This window comes from Barbus barbus (assembly GCF_936440315.1).
Source record: "Barbus barbus genome assembly, chromosome: 4".
NCBI classification, from domain to species: domain Eukaryota; kingdom Metazoa; phylum Chordata; class Actinopteri; order Cypriniformes; family Cyprinidae; genus Barbus; species Barbus barbus.
Genome location: NC_136732.1, coordinates 25,136,424 through 25,156,369, shown reverse-complemented (window position 1 = coordinate 25,156,369; position 19,946 = coordinate 25,136,424). Strand labels below are relative to the sequence as shown.

Here is a 19,946-nt window from a genome sequence, read left to right as displayed (position 1 = left end):
TTGTACAGTGTGCCTTTTACTCTTCTGTCTGCAACCAACATTAATATTCTCTTCATATTCAACGTTAATATATGTGCAGCGCCGGCACATGTCAAAATAACATCTTGTTTCCGAGTGGTGAAATCTCTTGAACCATCTCACCACAAGGAAACCGCGCCCAACTTTTATTTTAGTACTATCCACTCGGATATTTCATTCCCTTTTTCGGACAAGTTATGTTTATATTATGTTACATAAAGGTGACGTCTGTCTTAAGAGAAAAAAAAAAAGACAATATGATTATGAACATGAAAATATCCAGCCATGGCTTCCTGTTTCACAGAAATATAAACAGGAGGGAAAACAAAGCCCAAATTCCCTTAATCATCCATCACAATGACAATATATTTCTGATGTGCAGCAAAAGATAATTGAGCTTCACAAATTAGTGAAGTGGCTTTAAGAAAACAGCTAGAGCAGTAAAAAAAATCCCATTTCCACCATCAGGGCAATAATTAAGAATTTCCAATCAACAGAAAATGTTACGAAACTGCCTTTAAGAGGACGTGTGTCTATATCGTTCTAATGCACGGTGAGAAGGAGAGTTTGAGTGGCTAAAGACTCTCCAAGGACCACAGCTGGAGAATTGCAGAAAGTAGTTGAGTCTCGGGGTCAGAAAACCTTAAAAAAAAATTGTCAAACAGCACCTACATCATCACATGTTGTTTGGAAGGGTTTCAAGAAAAATTCTCCTAGCTCATCCAAAAACAATCTCCAGCATATTCAGTTATCAGACACGACTGGAACTTCAAATGGGACTGGCTTCTATGGTCAGATGAAACTAAAAAATTAGCTTTTTAGCAGCAAACACTCAAGATGGGTTTGGTGAACACAGGGATAAAAAGTACCCCATGTGTATAATGAAATATACTGCTGTATTTTTGATGTTGTGGGCCTATATTTCCGTACAATAATCCAAACACAAACCTCAAAAACAACACAAAAATGGGTCACTGAGCACAAAACCAAGCTTCTGCTATGCCCATTCCAGTCCTCTGACCCGAACCCTGTAGAAAATGAGCGAGGTGAAGAGAAACTGAAGAGAAGAAGCACCAACATGGAGCTGGGAATCTAAAGGATCTGGAGAGATTCTGGATGAAGGGATGGTCTCTGATCTCTTGTCAGGTGTTCTCTAACCTCATCAGGCATTATAGGAGAAAATTTAGAGTTGTTAAACTGGCAAATGGAGGTTTCAAAAAGTATTGAATAAAAGGGTGCCGTTAATTGTGGCCAATGTGTATTAGAGAAAAATATTTATTTCATAATGATATTTCCTCCCATTTTAAATTCTTATTATCCAATGAAAGGTTAGATTTTTGTGAATTTTTTTTAATAAAAGATCAAAAGGATTAACAATGCCGATTTATTTTCGCAGCCGCCTTTGATCATATTTACCAAGGGTGCCGATATTTTTGGCCATGACTGCATGTATAATGAGTGCTAAATTCTGTGATGGTTGATTATCACTCTGTGGCCTATTCTCACCTTTTACCTATTTGTATTTTTGTTCTGCCTAGCTTCTGCTTATCTCTAAGATGTACCTGTTACTTGTTATACATACAGTACTGCACAATAGATGGGTTTTATTTAACTTACCTACCTGAACCTGAACTTTAACTGTGTATGTAATTGGTAATCACAGTCATGTAACATATACAGCAAAAAAGAGACAGTACTGCTTTATTGAGTTTTTTTATTGTATGAAATACTTAACAGTATAAAATTATCATGTGTCTCTCATAAACCCTTGTGGCCCGAAATTAAAGATATACTTCACCCAAAAAAAAGAAAATACTGTCATCATTTACACACCCTGAAGTTGTTTCAAACCTGTATGAGGTTTTCCTTATGAATTATCCCTTATCCCTAAGTGCTTATGATTCGGTATGCCCTTTTATTAAAAAGTGACCTTGACCTTGTTTACCAGGTCATTGTTTCTCCAGTGTAGTCCAGGAATCCACCGTGCTGCTTCTCAGTAAGGCTGCCAATGACACGAAGCATCCCCTCCACACTTTCTTTTGGTTCAAGTGTTGCCTGGTGAAAATAAAAGCATGTATTTATTAGCATACTAACATGCAATATTAAAAATAAATATAGCTTCAAGCTGCAATTACAGCATAACCACACAAACCAGTGCAAGGCTTGTTGTTAAATGGATTTGTGGGGTCATATCACTCTAAGCAAATAAAGGAAAACTAGTTTTAACACTAGAGATTTATTTTGACCAGTAGGTAATGACATCATCAAATTTAAATTATTCTCAGGGCAATGTGTCAGAAACACATAGAAAGTTTCTTGTTAGCATGCAAAAGCATTGCTGAGATAATATATATATATATATATATATATATATACTTTTTTTTTTTTAATGCATGAAGCTTGCGTTAAACTCAAAATATACTCAGGTTGTAACAATTTCTGCCCATTTTGGCCAGTAACTTTCTCATTTCATGATTACATGCAAACTGTTTTGAATAACAAAATAATTTTAATATCATGACCAAGTGCTATAATCACAATATGATATGACCAAAACTTAAGAAAGAAACTCTTAAAGCTGTGGTCTAAAAAAATATGTTTGACAATGAAAGAAGTATATTTTGAAAATGGTGGGAATTGAAAACAAATGGTGCAACAGAGCGTGACTTAAAAAAAATCAACATTCACCTCATCTCCACCCAGCTCAGTTTTCACCCATCCTGGGTGAAGGGCCATGCAGAGGATCTCATCTGCCTTAAACTCTTCAGCAGCTAACACAGTCAGCATGTTAAAACCTGCCTGATAGGTAAACATTACGTTTGAGTTATACATTAGCTTATTGTGCCATTGATACCGTTTTAACAGGCATTGAATTGAGTTATGGTTTATCTAGTGCCTTAGCATTACATTGGCGTACCTTGCTCACTCCATATGGCAGCGTTGGGAATTGGTTGTATATGGAAGGCATTCTGGTCATGGATCCCGCCACAGTGGAGATGTTGATGACAGCAGCTTTATTACTGGACATTCCTGGTATCCCGCTCGCTTTTGCTGCCATTTGTAGATATGGTAGGAACTCCTACATAGAAAGAGAAAGAAATATGTATATAGTTTTTACACATAAATGAGTGTAGTGTTAAAAATGACTCATAAGATTCGGCTGTCTGGCAACTCAATTTAATATAGTAGAACTATGGTCTAGATTAGACTCTAGAATAGCAGTTGACTGATTAAAAGGGGAATGTTGTGATCCATTATTAAACACAGAAACAATGTGTCGACTAGTCCATGCAACCTGCCATAATCAAAATCATTAATGAGCGAGAAAGCGGTAGCTCACTTTAGTAGTGTCACAGCCGTGTGTTTGGGACTAGCTGGTCTGATCAGTTTATTCTGGTACATTGCTCTAAACCTTACAAACTCTGGCATGTCCAGTGTGACGTTCTTCCCAAAAAAGCACCTGTATGTCCTGGTGACCCCAGCACATTTAATACTTTCAAGACATTCAATATATATATTTGTAGCTCTTAATGATGCATAACATTACCCTAATGATTAACAAGGGTCCTATCACATTGGTATTGAAGGTGTTTTTCATGTCTTCAACACTGCTGGTCTGAATGGTGCCATTTGCCACGATTCCAGCATTATTTACAAGCAGGTTCAAACCATTGTTTCCCAGTAGAGATCCCACTTTCTTGGCAGACTCTTTGATACTGCACGGATCATCAGCATCTAACAGTAACAGAATAAACATCAGTCCTAAAATATCAAACAACAAAATGATATTCAAGAAACACTGAAAAATCTCTTTGAAATCAAAAATCTCTTTGAAAAATTTCTAAAGAAATTTTGAATGCAAAAACAAGACACATGCACATTTACCAAGACTTATGATAGTTATAGCACTCGGATGTTTTTTCACCAGTTCTCTCAATGCCTTTATAAAGATAAAATGAATAATTAGACAAGGTACATTATAATTTCTCCCGATTTATTTCTGTTTGTGTTAGTTATTCATAACTCACCTCAGACCTCGGGCCGTCTGGATCACGACAGGTAGCAAAGATATGCTGTTTGGGAAAAGATTTCTCCGAGAGTTGTTTAACAATTTCCAAGCCTAAACCCCGGTTAGCTCCAGTGATTAAGATTTTGCATGCTTTCACTGCTGCCATGTTCTGCCAGGCTGCTTCTAATCCGTCTGCATTTAAAAAAGTGTTTTGTAGCCTATGTGTGTAACTCAATGCCACTACTATATTATGTAATATGCTGCAATTGAGGATGTGGCAAAAGATCGCCTCTCCCATATTTTAGCGCCACCCCATCACTTTAATCACCGCCCTTTACCAGAGTCTTTGTTTGCACGGCGCCGATCCCAGAAGAGGCGAGTCATTTTTTGTGACCAAGCACGCGCAACATCTTTTCGTTAATGGAGGTGAACTTGTCAATTCTGCTTACTCTAAATAGCCAGGGCTGTCCTGTGTACAATATAACGTCGGGCTCAGACCAGAAGACCAAATGAGAGATGGAGTAGTCATTCTTCTTGTAACTTCTTTTGAATTGACGTAGCATTCTCAATTTAACTATTCTCAAATTAATTATTTATATAAAGTTCGGTCCAAATTCAATAAAACACCATTACTAATGGAGAGAGCTGAGCCATCTCTGTTCCATTTCTTCTTCACTTCCTCGCATTCACTCGCAGGGAACTCACCCCGAGGACACTCACTTTTATTTTGAATAATCTAACCGGACATTTCATTCCCCCTTCTGGAGTGTTGATGTATTATGTTGCATAAAGAGGCCTGAGGCCATACCCACTGTGTTTGTCTGTCTTCAGAGGACAGCTCATATAAACAACAGATGCAGACAGAATTCGATTATTAATAGTGACTGCCTGTGGAAAGTTGTAGCTTGAAATAAAAGTGCAGCAGCCTGTTCAAGGTCATACAGAAAACAAGAGACACACATAGGTTACTCAAAACTGAATTGCCTGGCATAAAACATCTGCACATCTCCTGTGTAGTTGTGGAATTGAAATTTTTCAAAGACAAACAATTCTAAGAGGCCTGGTCAGACGGCCCTAGATTTTATTGGAAAATAAAGTTCAACAGTAAAAAAAAAAAAAAAAAATCCCATTAATTTTATCAACAGAAAATTAGATTTTTAGCAATTATGTCAACCCAGTTATGGAAAAGTGGCAAGCTACAAACACGTTTGTCCAAAATGATCTTTGATGCCCTTATATAGTTTCATGTTTCAGACATTTTTAATGTTATCCAGAAACATAGGCTAATCAAGATTATAGTGCACTCATTCAATCCCAGAATGCACTGCAATAAGAAGTGTACAACACGTGTGCATCTACTATATTTTCTTTGTAAATGTGGGGATAGAGGGTGGTTTTGGACTCAGTATACACAAACTTTATTATAAAAATATATATCTACAGTGTAAAAATATATATTTTTTAATGCTAACATTTATGTAATGCAAATCTTGAGGCTTTAAAATATAAATGACTGTAAATCCACAGCTGTCAATCAGAAATATGCAACTAGCTTAGATACTGCTGCCATGTTTGTTGTTTTGTCCACCACAACCAACTACCATTAAACAATGAATAGTTTATTTGGGTAAAGGTAAAGTTTCTGCTTTTTGCTGGTTCAGTTGATATTTTCTCTGCATTGCTGACTGTCGTTTCAGAGAATAATGCTACGCAGAGCATGTTGAATCTAATCGTCCATGTCTCTGAATGTGTCAAGAAAAAACAAGGCTTAAATTGCTCACATCAGTGACTGTCTGACCTGGAGAAGCCAACAGCAGTACCGTTATCAGCCTCATGGTGGTGACCTCGGCCAAGTGAAGCACTGCATAGTTTGCGGTTACTGGCTACTGGCAGGACTATAAACAGTGGTGTGAAAAAGTGTTGGCCCCCTTCCTGATTTTTTATTTTTTTTGCATGTTTGTCACACTTTAATGTTTCAGATCATCAAACTAATTTAAATATTAATCAAAGATAACACAAGTAAACACAACTTGCAGTTTTTGAATGAAGTTTTTTTATTATGAAGGGAAAACAAAATCCAAACCCACATGGCCCTGTGTGAAAAAGTTCTTGCCCCCTAAACCTAATAACGGGTTGGCCCACCCTTAGCAGCAACAACTGCAATCAAGCGTTTGCAATAACTTGCAATGAGTCTGTTACAGCGCTGTGGAGGAATTCTGGCCCACTTATCTTGGCAAAATTGTTGTAATTCAGTCACATTGGAGGGTTTTCGAGCATGAACCGCCTTTTTAAGGTCATGCCACAGCATCTCAATAGGATTCAGGTCAGGACTTTGACTAGGCCACTCCAAAGTCTTCATTTTGTTTTTCTTCAGCCATTCAGAGGTGGATTTGCTCTGCAGCAAAATAGCCCCAGACCATCACACTACCACCACCATATTTTACTGTTGGTATGATGTTCTTTTTCTGAAATGCTGTGTTACTTTTACGCCAGATGTAATGGGACACACACCTTCCAAAAAGTTTAACTTTTGTCTCGTCAGTCCACAGAGTATTTTCCTAAAAGTCTTGGGGATCATCAAGATGTTTTCTGGCAAAACTGAGACGAGCCTTTATGATCTTTTTGCTCAGCAGCGGTTTTCGTCTTGGAACTCTGCCATGCAGGCCATTTTTGCCCAGTCTCTTTCTTATGGTGGAGTCATGAACACTGACCTTAACTGAGGCAAGTGAGGCCTGCAGTTCTTTAGATGTTGTTGTGGGGTCTTTTGTGACCTCTTGGATGAGTCGTCGCTGCGCTCTTGGGGTAATTTTGGTCGGCCGGCCACTCCTGGGAAGGTTCACCACTGTTCCATGTTTTCGCCATTTGTGGATAATGGCTCTCACTGTGGTTCGCTGGAGTCCCAAAGCTTTAGAAATGGCTTTGTAACCTTTTCCAGACTGATAGATCTCAATTACTTTCTTTCTCATTTGCTCCTGAATTTCTCTGGATCTCAACAGGATGTGTAGCTTTTGAGGATCTTTTGGTCTACTTCACTTTGTCAGGCAGGTCCTATTTTAGTGATTTCTTGATTGCGAACAGGTTTGGCAGCAATCAGGCCTGGGTGTGGCTAGAGAAACTGAACTCAGGTGTGATAAACCACAGTTATGTTTTAACTCTACTGGGAAATTATTACTTTAATTATTACTTATTTTGAAGTGTATTTGATTCCATTGCACCTGTATGCTTGAGTACACATTTTTACTTCCCAGTTTGATTGGTTTTCTAGTTTCAAGTATGATATTTTGTTTTTTGTTTTCATGCTTACAGATATACACACTTCCCTATATACAGCTCCTCTGTATTTATTGCCCTGTGTTTTTTGTTAGTCATTGCCTTAAAGTTAAGCTGTTGTGTTTGTTATATTCATCTTGGATTTTCTTCAACTTGTGGATTAATAAAACTACTTTTATATTATTTTCTATAGGGATCCAAAACATAAAAATCTGGACTGCAGTTCCACAAGTACTAGTATGTTTATTTTTGTATAGTTCCATCATTCAATTCTATATTCAAATCTATATTTACTGGCAACTGAATGTTCTGTTAATTTTTGGAATTTCTGTTTGATATTTGTGCTTTATTACACAGCAGTTCAATTAGGTAAACTGAGGCTTTATTCAACTTCTTTACCTGATTAAACAATGTGTGGAATTGGTAAGCACAATCATTGCAGCATATTCAGTTAAAAAACAGACAGTACTGCTTTATTGATCTGAGTGTTTTATTGTATAAAATGCTACAGTATATAATATCAAATTGTCGTGTCAGCCACAAGCACTTGTGTCCTGAAATTAAGTGCTAAAGATTCAGTATGCCCTTTTATGATAAATACATAAAAGAGGGTAGTTTAGAGCTGGATCAGCCCTTTCACAACTATATGGGAGAGATTTTTTTTCTGGTTTACCAGGGAATTGTTTCTCCAGTGTAGTCCAGGAATCCACCGTGCTGCTTCTCAGTAAGGCTGCCAATGACACGAAGCATCCCCTCCACACTATCTTTTGGTTCAAGTGTTGCCTGGTGAAAATAAAAGCATGTATTTATTAGCATACTAACATGCAATATTAAAAATAAATATAGCTTCAAGCTGCAATTACAGCATAACCACACAAACCAGTGCAAGGCATCTTTTTGAGTGGATTTGTGTAATTTCAGTGATCATAGTAATTTCAGTGATTAAAGGAAAACTAATTTTAAGGCTATAAGTTGATTTCTGATTATTTATGGCTATTTAAGTTTTGACCAGTAGGTGATGATATCAAATTTACATTATTCTCAGGGTAAAGTGTCAGTAATGCATAGAAAGTTTGTTAACATGCAAAAAGCATTGCTGAAATAAATCCCGCTCGCGTTTGCTGCCATTTGTAGATACAGTAGGTACTCCAACATAAAGGAAAGAGAAATAATTACGTATTTATATAATTTTTTACTCATAAATGAGTGTAGTGTTAAAAATGACTCAAAAGACTTGGCTGTCTGGCAACTCATTTTACTATAGTAGAACTATGTAGCAGCTCACTTTAGTAATGATGCAGCAGTGTGTTTGGGACTAGCTGGTCTCACAGCCTGACCAAACTAGTCCAATCAGAGTGATCAAATAAAGCTTGTTTCAATCATTTATTTTGGTACAGTGCCACAAACCTTGCAAATTGTGGCACATCCAATGACAAGTTCTTCCCCAAAAACAATAATTTTAATAACCTGTGTCCTGGTGACACAATAGTGAAAGCCCCTAGCCTGCAGGCCACAATGGCAAAGGACAAACTGCTGATTTAGAGCTCTTAACGATGCTTTATACATTACCCTAATGATTAATAAGGGTCCTATCACATTGGTGTTGAAGCTGTTTTTCATGTCTTCAACACTGCTGGTCTGAATGGTGCCATTTGCCACGATTCCAGCATTATTTACAAGCAGGTTCAAACCATTGTTTCCCAGTAGAGATCCCACTTTCTTGGCAGACTATTTGACACTGGATGGATCATCAGCATCTAACAGTAACAGAACAAATAGTGCTAAAGTATCAAGCAATGAAATGATATTCAAAAACCAGAGAAAAATATCTTTGAAATTCTCTAATTCTCTCCCATTTCCAAGAAAATTTTAAATGTACCAAGTAGGACACATGCACATTTACCAAGATGTATAGTTATAACACTTGGATGCTTTCTCGCCAGTTCTCTCAATGCCTTTAGAAGATAAAATGCATAATCAAACAAAGCACATAATTTCTAATTTTTTCACTATTTGTGTTATCTATTCATAATTAACTTTCAGACTTCGGCGCGTCTGGGTCACGGCAGGTTGCAAAAATATGCTGTTTGAGGAAAGAGTTCTCAGAGAGTTGCTTAACCATTTCTAAGCCCAAGCCCCGATTGGCTCCAGTGATCAAGATATTGCATGCTTTCACTGCTGCCGTGTTGTTTTAGTCAGCTTGGCACCTAATCTGCCCCACCTATGCTTTTTGTAAAACTCAAGTTAACTCCACACCCATACTGCACTGGGCTATTATGCTCATGCAGTATGTATGACAGAGAAAATGATAAATTATATGATCACAGGGTAAATAAAAAAAAATATTATTGTTGTTATTACAACAATAGTACACCTGGGTGGGACATAGTGGTTGCTTATTCAAATAAAGGTGAAGTCTCTGTGAAAACTTACATAGAAAACAAAAGAGTAACCCTCATATTCAAAACATTGTTGCATGGTATATTTATAAAAACATTTGCACAATTCTCAAGTAGTGGAACTGGAAATTTTCAACAGCTCTTGTTTTTTTTTTAGCATTCAATGTCCAATACCACTTTTTTTCCTTTTGGGGAACACAAAAAAAATATTTTTAGCAAAATGCCCAAGCTGCTTAATCGGGAGCCAGTGCAAAGACTACTTCTCCTAGTCCCAATCAGGATCCTAATTTTGTACACATTGTAAACAATTTGTTTACTGTGGATTAAACCCCAGTAAGAAGAGCATTACAATAATGCAAGAAAAGGCAAAGATGTTTCTTCTTCTTGCTGTTTTTTTGGTGTTCTGTTGTACAGCTTTCAGGTATTTGTACTTGGCAACATTTGGCAGAATCATGGTTTCCTCTAATTCTTCCAGTGATTAAGAGATAACCTCTTTCTTGGAACTTAACTGATTTTGTTCAAGCATGGTCCGTTTGAGGCCTGCAATGTTTTTTTAAAGAAGATCTTGATTTTTCTCTTCTTGCTGCCTTATTCATCATCCGCCAACATTCTGTTGGTTACTGGAACCCTTTCTGTTTCTTGACCTGGTTTCATTGCCTTGTAACGGTGGTGGCCGCCCTAGCTTAGATAAACTCTAAAAGAAATGTTCGGGCGCCAGTCAGGATTAACCCTGACAAAATTTAAATGAACTCAGGATAGCAAAAAAACACAGACCACCTGTTACAATACTAATTTACAACAACAACAAAACAAAGTCAAAGAAAAAACTCTGTTCACAAGGGGAAGATTTATTCTGTGATATCCATGAGAGAGAAAAAATAAAAAACAAAAACAAACAAACAAACAAACAGTTCAGCACTTCGGTTCACTTTGAAATCCGTGCAGAAATTGCGTCACGCAAGTTTGCAGTCATAAAGGCAACTGGAGAGTGTTGCAGGTTTTGTAGAAACCAGGACAGGTGGATAAACAGCCCTTCCGAACAGTATTACTAAAAGCAGATGATCGTGATGTGCAACGCTAGAAGTCAAGTGAACTTCACGACGCACCAGACATCGCTCACAGGAAGCAACAGTTCGACAAGCGTCAGTCTTTCCACTTTGTATGCCGTCCACTCGCTCTTACTACTGCAACCTTACTGATGACGCAATTTTTCCTCAGGTATGACACGCTTCCTTATATCCTACTTCCTTCCGCTGTTAATTAAAACACTCCACCCCAGTCACACAAAGTGAAAGTAAAATGATTTCTGTGGCACGGATTTTCCGCATTGCCACAGCCTCTGGCTCCACAGGATCAGGCCCTGTATCTTGGACCCTGGTTGGTCAACCCTAATTAAACACACAGCTAATCACAGTCTTCAGGATTGCGAGAAACTTCCAGGCAGGTATGTGGAACTGGTTGGAGCTAAACTCTGCAGGATAATTTGACGCGTGTCCTAGAGCAACCTTTTCATGTAGATCTGTAAATGCAACACATTAAAACGTGACTTTTATAATTCTGTGAGAATAATGGAACGTGTGTTGGTGTGCTGTTTGCAGTTTAATTATAGTGAGTCATTCTCTCTGTTTACCAAAATATGAGTTCACAACAGTTAAAGAGAACAGTGCGTGAGCTGGTCAGATTCACAAGGTGCATTCAACTCTAAAAATATCCCTATTAATGTGTATGCTGTGTACAGTATTCACATTTAAAAAAGGGGACATGGTCTGGAAAACTAGATTTTTGGAAAAGGCTGGTGGGTGAGATGTTTTGCTCAGTGTACTTGGTAACCTTTCGGTGAATTCACACATGGAAGCATGAGAGACAAGTCATCAGTTTGATTGATTTATTATGCTCGTGTTTGAATGGCACTGAATCAACGCAAAAGTGCATTGTCAACACAGAGCTGCAGGACGGTACATTCTCGCTCACTCCTGTACTCCATGGCAGGATGAACAAATCCTTGGTCTATTCATGCATGTTCTTCAGCATGCATGCCAGCAACAGGATATTATACTGACAAATGACAAAAACAGCCTTGGCAAAGGGAGAAACATCTCAATAGAAGGGGGAATAAAACAAATAAACCCACAAACCCAAAGCTGAATAGATGATCTTAGCAAAGCAAAGATCAAACAGAGACTTAAGCCATTGTACAGAAAGAATTACATTTTCTTTAAAAACTATGACTTCCAAATGTCATTGAAGACACAGAAGGCTTGTTTCTAAAGCCTTCTCTGAGAATAACCAACAGATGTTGCGGTAAAAGTATGATAAAGATTGTGGATCATTCATTTGGTCCAATGGCCATTTAATAAGATCCTTTTTGGCAGCTTGCAAAGCAATATGCAAGTCCAGAGAGAGTTTGGGAAAAGAGAACGGTAGAAAACATTCACAAAAAGTACAAGCACTGCCTTTCTGATACGGCTTGACGAATCCCAGGGTCCTCAGAGCGGCTGACAGACACTGAATGTACATGACAGAGATCAACAGAGAACAAACCCCGTCCACGGACATTTGGCAGCGTGTTCCTTTGGCAGTCCAAGTTAAGATTGGCAGTGCTGGCTATTCAATATATATTCACATGCACAGAGACTAATACAAGATACATCATAAATGCACTTACGTGGCCTCGGCTGTCTCGCATCAAAAATTATTTGACGCATAAATCAAATTAGTTTTTCAAAGGTCCATGTGTTGGAAAGTCCTTTAGTAAGAAAATAAGGATTAGATTACACTGTAAAAAGTGATTTGTTGCTTAAATATACAAAAGTTTGGAATCCATTTGCATTGATGTGATTTGAAATGAATCCAGTATTTTCTTTGGAGAGCTTTATTATGTTAATTTAATTAAAAAACCTTGACTTTATGCAGTCATTTAAAAGATTCAACAGATATTTTTCGTGTTGTATAATCTTGACAAATTAGTGTAGACAGTAAATATTTGATAAACTATTAGTATTTAAAATTTTAGTTGTTTCAATGTTCCCTGTTTGTTATTGCTTTGTCTAAATGTGTCAATCATATATTTACATTTTCATATTACTGTGCATCTTAAGTAAACTTTTATAATTATGTGTGTTTTTCCCTGGGAATTAAACCCATGAGCATTTCTTGACCTACAGAAATACAAATTTAGGTGAAGAATGTGTTTTAATCCAAATTATGGATGACTCATGCCTTAAAGATGGCATTTTCATCTTGAAAAGTCACTCTTGGTTTGTACACTCTTTTATACACTTACAGCTTTTATCTTTTACATTTGATAGGATCATTTTAGATACGTTAGTTAAATATCAGTTAAACATTCTACCTCCTGTTATTTACAGAATCATACTTAAACAAAGCTACGTTAATGTAGTTTGGTAAGGATAAAATTATAAGGATCATAACTTATATTAGACTTCATTAGACTTTATTGTGCTACTAGGACAAAGCATGAGACTGAGACATATGGCTGATAGAAAAAAAATAAAGAATTCATAATAATTTATAATAAGCGGGCATGGCAATATATTTTTTTCTTTCATTTTTCTTTATTTTAACCATGCTCTTGAGAGAACAAATATAAATAATGAAGCATAATTTTAGGACCATTATGATTGTGACAAATAAAATTACCATATTTGAATGGAATGTTTTTAATGGAACATAAGTAATTATTTAGCATGTGAAACATGCTGAGACTTATGGAAGCCCATTTCCGATACCGAATAAAAAATCAAAAAGGTAATTGCGACCTTTTTATCGCACAATTCTGACTTTTCTCAGAATTGCGTGATACAAACTCGAAATTCTGACTTTTTTTCTCAGAATTGCGTGATATAAACTCGCACTTGCGTGTTATAAAGTCAGAATTGCGAGATATAAACTCGCAATTCTGAGAACATATCATTCTATGCCCCCCCCCCCTCAAAATTGGACTTTAACTTGCAATTGCGAGTTTATATCACGCAATTCTGAGAAAAAAAGTCAGAATTGTGAGATATAAACTCACAATTGCGAGAAAATGTTTTTATCTTGCAGTTGTGACTCTATAAATCGTAATTCTGACTTTATAACTCGCAATTGTGAGTTTATATCTTGCAATTCTGACTTTATAACGCGCAACTGCAAATTTATATATAAAAAGTATATATAAAAGTTAGTATATATAAGTCAGAATTGTGAGATAAAAAGCTATAACATTTTTTTTTTTTTTTATTCAGTGGTGGAAACAGGCTTCCATAGTGACTTGGAGTGTTGTCACGATACTGGAATTTCTAACTTCGATACGATACCTTGAAAAATATCGATACTCGATACCATTTTCGATACCACGGAGAAAAAAACTGCCACAATATTAAGGGGGTAATTTTTTTAATTTAAAGATAAATGTAACAAGTCGAGAACATGCGGTATATTTTACATGAACAAAAAAATGTCTTGAGGTACTGCATTTGTTGATTTATTTATTAATCTTTTATTAATCTTAGTTAAATGTTAATTGAAACTAACATTTACTAATACATGTACTAATTAAAATCCAAAGTTCTATTTGTTGATATTCTCATTTGCTTCATAACCAAAATATTTCCAGATATAGGGCCTATGAAATCCGTTTTATTTTTCCCCAAATTCCGTTAAATGTTTTTCTACATTCAATTTTTTCCATTTTAATTTTTCTGGATTCCGTTTTTTTCCGTTTGAATTTTTCTGGACTCTTTTTTTTTTTTAATGGTCAAATTAAATGCTATTAATCTAAAAGCATGTCTAATTCATTAAAATCATGAAAATTATACAATTTAACATTTAATTTATTAAAAGTGTAACAAAAATGACACGTTTAGGGCCGTATTAAATGTTTTATTTTTTTCTCACCTTATGTTTTATTGTTACCAAATTCTGTGTTTTAGCATGTCTATTATTTGAATGCATACAAATATTAACATTTTTTATTTATTCTTACAGTAGCCTTATGAAATGTGTTTTCCCCCTCAGAAATTCTGTGTTGTGTATTTAAATTTTATTGGATATCAGATGAAGGTATAAAACAATTTTAATTCATTTATATTTGAATGAATGAAAATTAAACATTTACATTTTTGGCAAATGAAGGGGATTTACTATTAAAATTTAAATATTTTGTGATTATTTCTTTAAAAAAATTAACAGTAGTAGTAAGTAGTAGTATTATAATATGTACATTCTACTAAATAATAGTAATATAGCCTATTTCTGGCACACGGTCTTTAATAGGCTAAGTTAAAAAAAAACTTTTATTTTGACGGGTTGCCGTGAATACTTCTAAAGTTCTGTGTGTGTATGATATGACGCTAGTTTTACTCAAATTAAATGGTAAAATGCTCGTAAAGTGCCTTTCAGATCAGTTCTGGAGATATTGTTGATGTATTTATGTCCTCATTGAGACGGCAGACGCTGAAATCACCGCGAGCGCCACATTAGTAAACAAAACCGCACGTGCAGCACATTCACACAGAGACGCGCAGAACATGCAGGATTCATATTTAAATCGACTTTTGCAGCTTGATATTTACAGATACTAGTCCATATCGCGATTTGATTTAAGTGTAATGACCTACGTTTGATTAATTCATCCAAACTTTGACAAATTCCGTGACATTCCGCGTTAAACTGTAAATTCCGTGTTTATGACTGGATTCCGTGCGCGTTCTCTGCATCGCGGAGATCATAGATCCCTACAGATAGCGCTCCTGTTGTGTTCTTTAACAACCAGAGCAGTCATCTTTCTATTCACTTCACTTTTGCTATTTAACCAGAGCGAAAGAGACCAGTGCGGTCACGTGTGGTGCTTGTCCACGCGCCTTTGGAGAGAAGTGAAAGTGACAGCTCCTCTAGTATCGGTGTATCGATACTTCGGGAAATTAATATTGGTACCCTTCAGATATTTCAGTATCGATATTTATCGAAATATCGATATTTTTGACAACACTAGTGACTTGTATTCCAAAATTAAACAAATATATTTAATTGTCATGCAAATAGTATCACAATTCAAATTCAATGTTTATGTAAAACATCTATATTGTTTTTTGTTATTCTTCTAATTTTGCCATTTAATGTGACCTGGCCAGGCTCTTGACAGTTTTTGTAAAAAGCATAAATTAGTTAATTCAATGAAAGCTTAAAAAATCATGTTCTCTCAATAGTTTCAGATGTATTGACTATTTAACATGAAAGCTGATTGAAGGCATCTAAAAGCTAGATCACTTTTTACAGTGTAGATTCAGCTCACAGTCCCATTTGCACAGGTAATCCTCTCTCTCTCTCTCTCTCTCTCTCTCAACCGTAAACACACACACACGCACATATATATAAGTATGTCCCATGTTCTTGTGCTGCTGGTGGCCTGTGGTGATTGTTTTTATAGATGAGTGCTGTCCTGTGTGTCAAATCTGTGTCCCTCCACTGGCCCTGCACTGGGCTTGCGACCACCGGCCTGGTTGGGCACTGGTGACAGAAGGTCTGGTCTGATCAGATACCTGCAGGAATGACCACATTCACTGTGCTCAGTTCAGATTTGCTGCACAAACAGTCACATGAGTGTTTCCTGAACAGAATACAATACTCTAACAAACATAAAAATACATAGCACACACAAGTCGTGACGTATTGTCAAGTATGGTGACCCATACTCGAAATTGGTGCTCTGCGTTTAACCCATCCAAGTGCACACACACAGCAGTGAGTAGTGAACAAATGCACACACACACACACACACACACACAACACACACCGTGAACACACACCCGGAGCAGTGGGCAGCCATGCTGCGGCGCCCGGGGAGCAATTGGGGGTTCGGTGCCTTGCTCAAGGGCACCTCAGTCATGGTATTGAGGGTGGAGAGAGCGCTGGACATTCACTCCCCCCACCTACAATCCCTGCCGGCCGGGGACTCGAACCCGCAACCTTTCGATTACGAGTCCGACTCTCTAACCATTAGGCCACGACTTCCAAATATTGAGTAAAACAATAATTTTTAATTATTCACGTTTGAGGCACCCCAAAAAATGCCTTAAATGCTATCTTGTTATGTCATCGTACTCACACGACATCATGGAGCTCTAGGCGTGTGTCGGGTGAAGGGTTGATAAGAATATAAGACAGTCTGTTGCCCTGGTCCGTCATCCCATCTGACATAAGAAGAGCAGGACAAAAGACTATAAATTACAGTCTAAACACAAGATAACAACTATAAACATACAGAATCAGAACAGACGGCAAAATGTTTGAATGATTCATTTTGTAAATTGTTCTGAAGGAAGTTTCAAGTTCCTTGGTGTATCCAGATAACATTATTATTATTATCATTATTAATGTAATATATTTTATAATAATAATTATTGTTATATTGTTTTTTCTTTACTGTTAAACTGCTACATGTACACTACTGTTTAAAAGTTTGATTTTTAATGTTTTAAAGTCTCTTATGCTCACCAAAGCTGCATTTATTGGATCAAACATACAGTAATATTATGAAATATTATTACAAATTAAAATAAAATTTTTCTATTTGAATATATTTAAAAATGAAATTTATTCCTCTGATGCAAAGCTGAATTATCAGCATCATTACTCCAGCCTTCAGTGCCACATGATCCTTCAGAAATCATTCTAATATGCTGATTTGCTTCTTATGAAACATTTCTTTTGTTGAAAACATTTATTTTTTTGTGGAAATCAATCCCTTGTCTCAAGATTTTATTGCTTTGATGAATAAAAAGTAAAAAAAGGCTTTAAATATTCTGTAAGATTGTAAATGTCTTTACTGTCACTTTTGATCAATTTAATGCATCCTCACAGAATGAAAGCAATAATTTCTTAAAAAAAAAAAAAGAATATATATATATATATATATATATATATATATATATATATATATATATATATATATATATATATATATACATACAGTGCCCTCCAAAAGTATTGGAACAGTAAAGACAAAATTGCTCTGTTGGCTGTGGAGTCAAGACATTTACAAATATGATTAAAAGATGAATATGAGACACAACTACAGAATGTCACATTTTATTATTGGGTGATTCAACACATACATGTTTTACCAGCTAAGAAGTTCAGCGCTTTTAGAGTTTCATCCCTCTATCTGATGTGAGCATAAGTATTGGAACAGTTGCCTCACAGGTCTTTCTAAGTGATCAGCTGTGTCCTGTTGCATTAACTCTTCAGATATTAAAAGCAGGGAATGTGTGGTATCAGTTATATCCATTACTTCTGTATTCTGAATCTTGCATTCGATGATGACACACACAAACCAGGATGAAGATGAGGGAGCTGACTTTGAGAGAAAAGCAAGCAATTTGGATGCTAAATGAAAAGAGGAAGTCAATTAGAGCTATAGCAAAAACAAAGGGCATGGAGAAATCAAGAGTTTGTAAACCACCAGCGACACCAGCAACCAACAACGACCTGATCGGCTGAGAAAACAACAGTAGTTGATGACAGACAAATCATAAAAGCTGTGAAAATGAATCTTAAAAGACGTGTCTGTAAAACCACCAACAACTTCCAGAAAGCTGGGGTGATGCTCTGACAATCTACTGTCCTCAGGAGACTTTGACACAGAATTACAGATGCTACACAGCAAGATGCAAACCTCTGACCAGCACCAAAAAATAGAAAGGCAGGATTAGAGTTTGCAAAAAAGCACAAAGGTGAGCCAGAAGAGTTTTGGAACTGTGTTTATGGACCGATGAGACAAAGACGAACCTTTATCTAAGTGATGGGAAAGCAAAAATGTGGAGAAAAAGGGAACTGCAAATGATCTTAAGCATACAGCCTCATCTGTAAAGCATGGTGGAGGTGATGTCATGGCATGGGCATGCATGGCTGTCTCTGGAACAAGCCCTCTCAACTTTACTGATGACTTAATGTATGATGACAGTACCAGAATCAATTTGGAAGGGTACAAAACCAGCTTGCCTACCAATATTCAAGAAAATGCCACCAGATTCATTGGGAAGTGCTTCATATTGCATCAGGACAATGACCCAAAACACCCTGCCAGTTCAGTCAAGGAATTTATAAGGCCAAAGAAATGGAAAGTTTTAGATTGCCCAAGTCAATCTCCAGATTTAAATCCGATTGAACATGAATTTCACCAGCTGGAGAGGAGAGTAAAGGCAGAAACTCCCCAAAACAAGCAACAATTGGAATTGGCTGCATTAAAGGCTGGGGAAAGCATTTCAAAGGATGAGACCAAGAGTCTGGTGATGTCTATGGGTCACAGACTCACTGCTGTGATTGTGGGCAAGGGATCTGCCACTAAATAATAGCTTTTAATCTTTTATATCTGCCTTATGTTCAACTGTCCCAATACTTATGCTCACATCAATGAGTGGGATGAACTCTAAAAGTGCTGTTCTTTTTATTTGGTAAAACATGTATGTGTTGAAACGGCTAATAATAATATGTGACATTCTGTAGTTTTGTCTCATATTCATCTTTTAATCATATTTGTAAATGTCTTGACTCCATAGCCAACAGAGAAATTTTGTCTTTACTGTTCCAATACTTATGGAGGGCACTGTATATATATACTGACCCCAAACTTTTAAACGGTAGTGTAAACAAACTGATTAAATGTTTTATTCCTTGTGTTATCTAGAGAACAGTGTGGAAAATGTCAGATTTGTATGGTTTTTTTTTTTTTTAAATCGTTTTTATCTAATTTTTACAACTTTCATTAGACATTGAATCTATTTAGCTATAACTCTGTTTGATTTACATAGATATTAGACATGCAATTATATTTTTAGCTACAGTATATCACCCAGCGGTGTGTACACTCACTAAATCCAGATGGCGAGAGCCCCAGGTGCTTCATACGTGTGCGGACCAAAGCATTGAGCTCCTGTCTCTCGGAGCGGCGGAACAGGCTGAGTCTCTGCTGGCTGATGCGCTCGGCGGCGCTCCCTACTCCCTTGGCCCCGCTGGAGCTGCGCCCACCTTTACGACTCAACCGCCGTGCCCACTGCATGCTCTTCCTCCTCAGGAGCGGGTGGTCCATGGCCTGTGATGATGAGGAGGAGGGAGGCTCGGACGACGTGGAGTTACGGTGAAGACCGGAGCGGCAGAGCAGAGGCTCGCGGGGTTCACGCGTATCCTCGTAGTCCTCCACCGTGATGGACACCTGAGACTGAGACAACCACACGGTGGACTCATTCCTC

General features: G+C 36.9%; 2 protein-coding genes across 2 annotated transcripts in view; both read right to left on the bottom strand.

Annotated features, from left to right (window-relative positions):
- Positions 1-1,695: 1,695 nt before the first annotated feature.
- Positions 1,696-4,756, bottom strand: LOC306869148 (uncharacterized protein). The gene is made up of 6 exons (XM_079415776.1): positions 4,047-4,756; positions 3,904-3,958; positions 3,566-3,753; positions 2,936-3,097; positions 2,707-2,817; positions 1,696-2,073 (listed from the first exon to the last, which is right to left on the bottom strand). The coding sequence occupies exons 1-6, from the start codon at positions 4,323-4,325 to the stop codon at positions 1,960-1,962; spliced, it is 909 nt and encodes a 302-aa protein (XP_079271902.1). The 5' UTR covers positions 4,326-4,756; the 3' UTR covers positions 1,696-1,959.
- Positions 4,757-16,120: 11,364 nt separating this feature from the next.
- kcnt2b (potassium sodium-activated channel subfamily T member 2b) overlaps positions 16,121-19,946 on the bottom strand; it is a gene marked incomplete at both ends in the record, with an annotated part of 134,226 nt that continues 130,400 nt past the window's right edge. Inside the window, 3 exons of the mRNA XM_079415753.1 lie at positions 16,121-16,238; positions 16,805-16,889; positions 19,570-19,915. Of these exons, the coding sequence (XP_079271879.1) occupies positions 16,121-16,238; positions 16,805-16,889; positions 19,570-19,915 (549 nt within the window). The remainder of the gene's footprint in view (positions 16,239-16,804; positions 16,890-19,569; positions 19,916-19,946) is intronic.

Bases quoted from the DNA above. Each gene is read 5' to 3' on its own strand.
- LOC306869148 (XM_079415776.1), bottom strand. From the start codon at position 4,325: ATGGGAGAGGCGATCTTTTGCCACATCCTCAATTGCAGCATATTACAT. The intron at 3,959-4,046 runs GTGAGTTATGAA...ATCTTTATAAAG, and splicing joins CAGACGGCCCGAGGTCTGAG to GCATTGAGAGAACTGGTGAA. The intron at 3,098-3,565 runs GTAATGTTATGC...CTTTCTATGTAG, and splicing joins GACCCTTGTTAATCATTAGG to GAGTTCCTACCATATCTACA.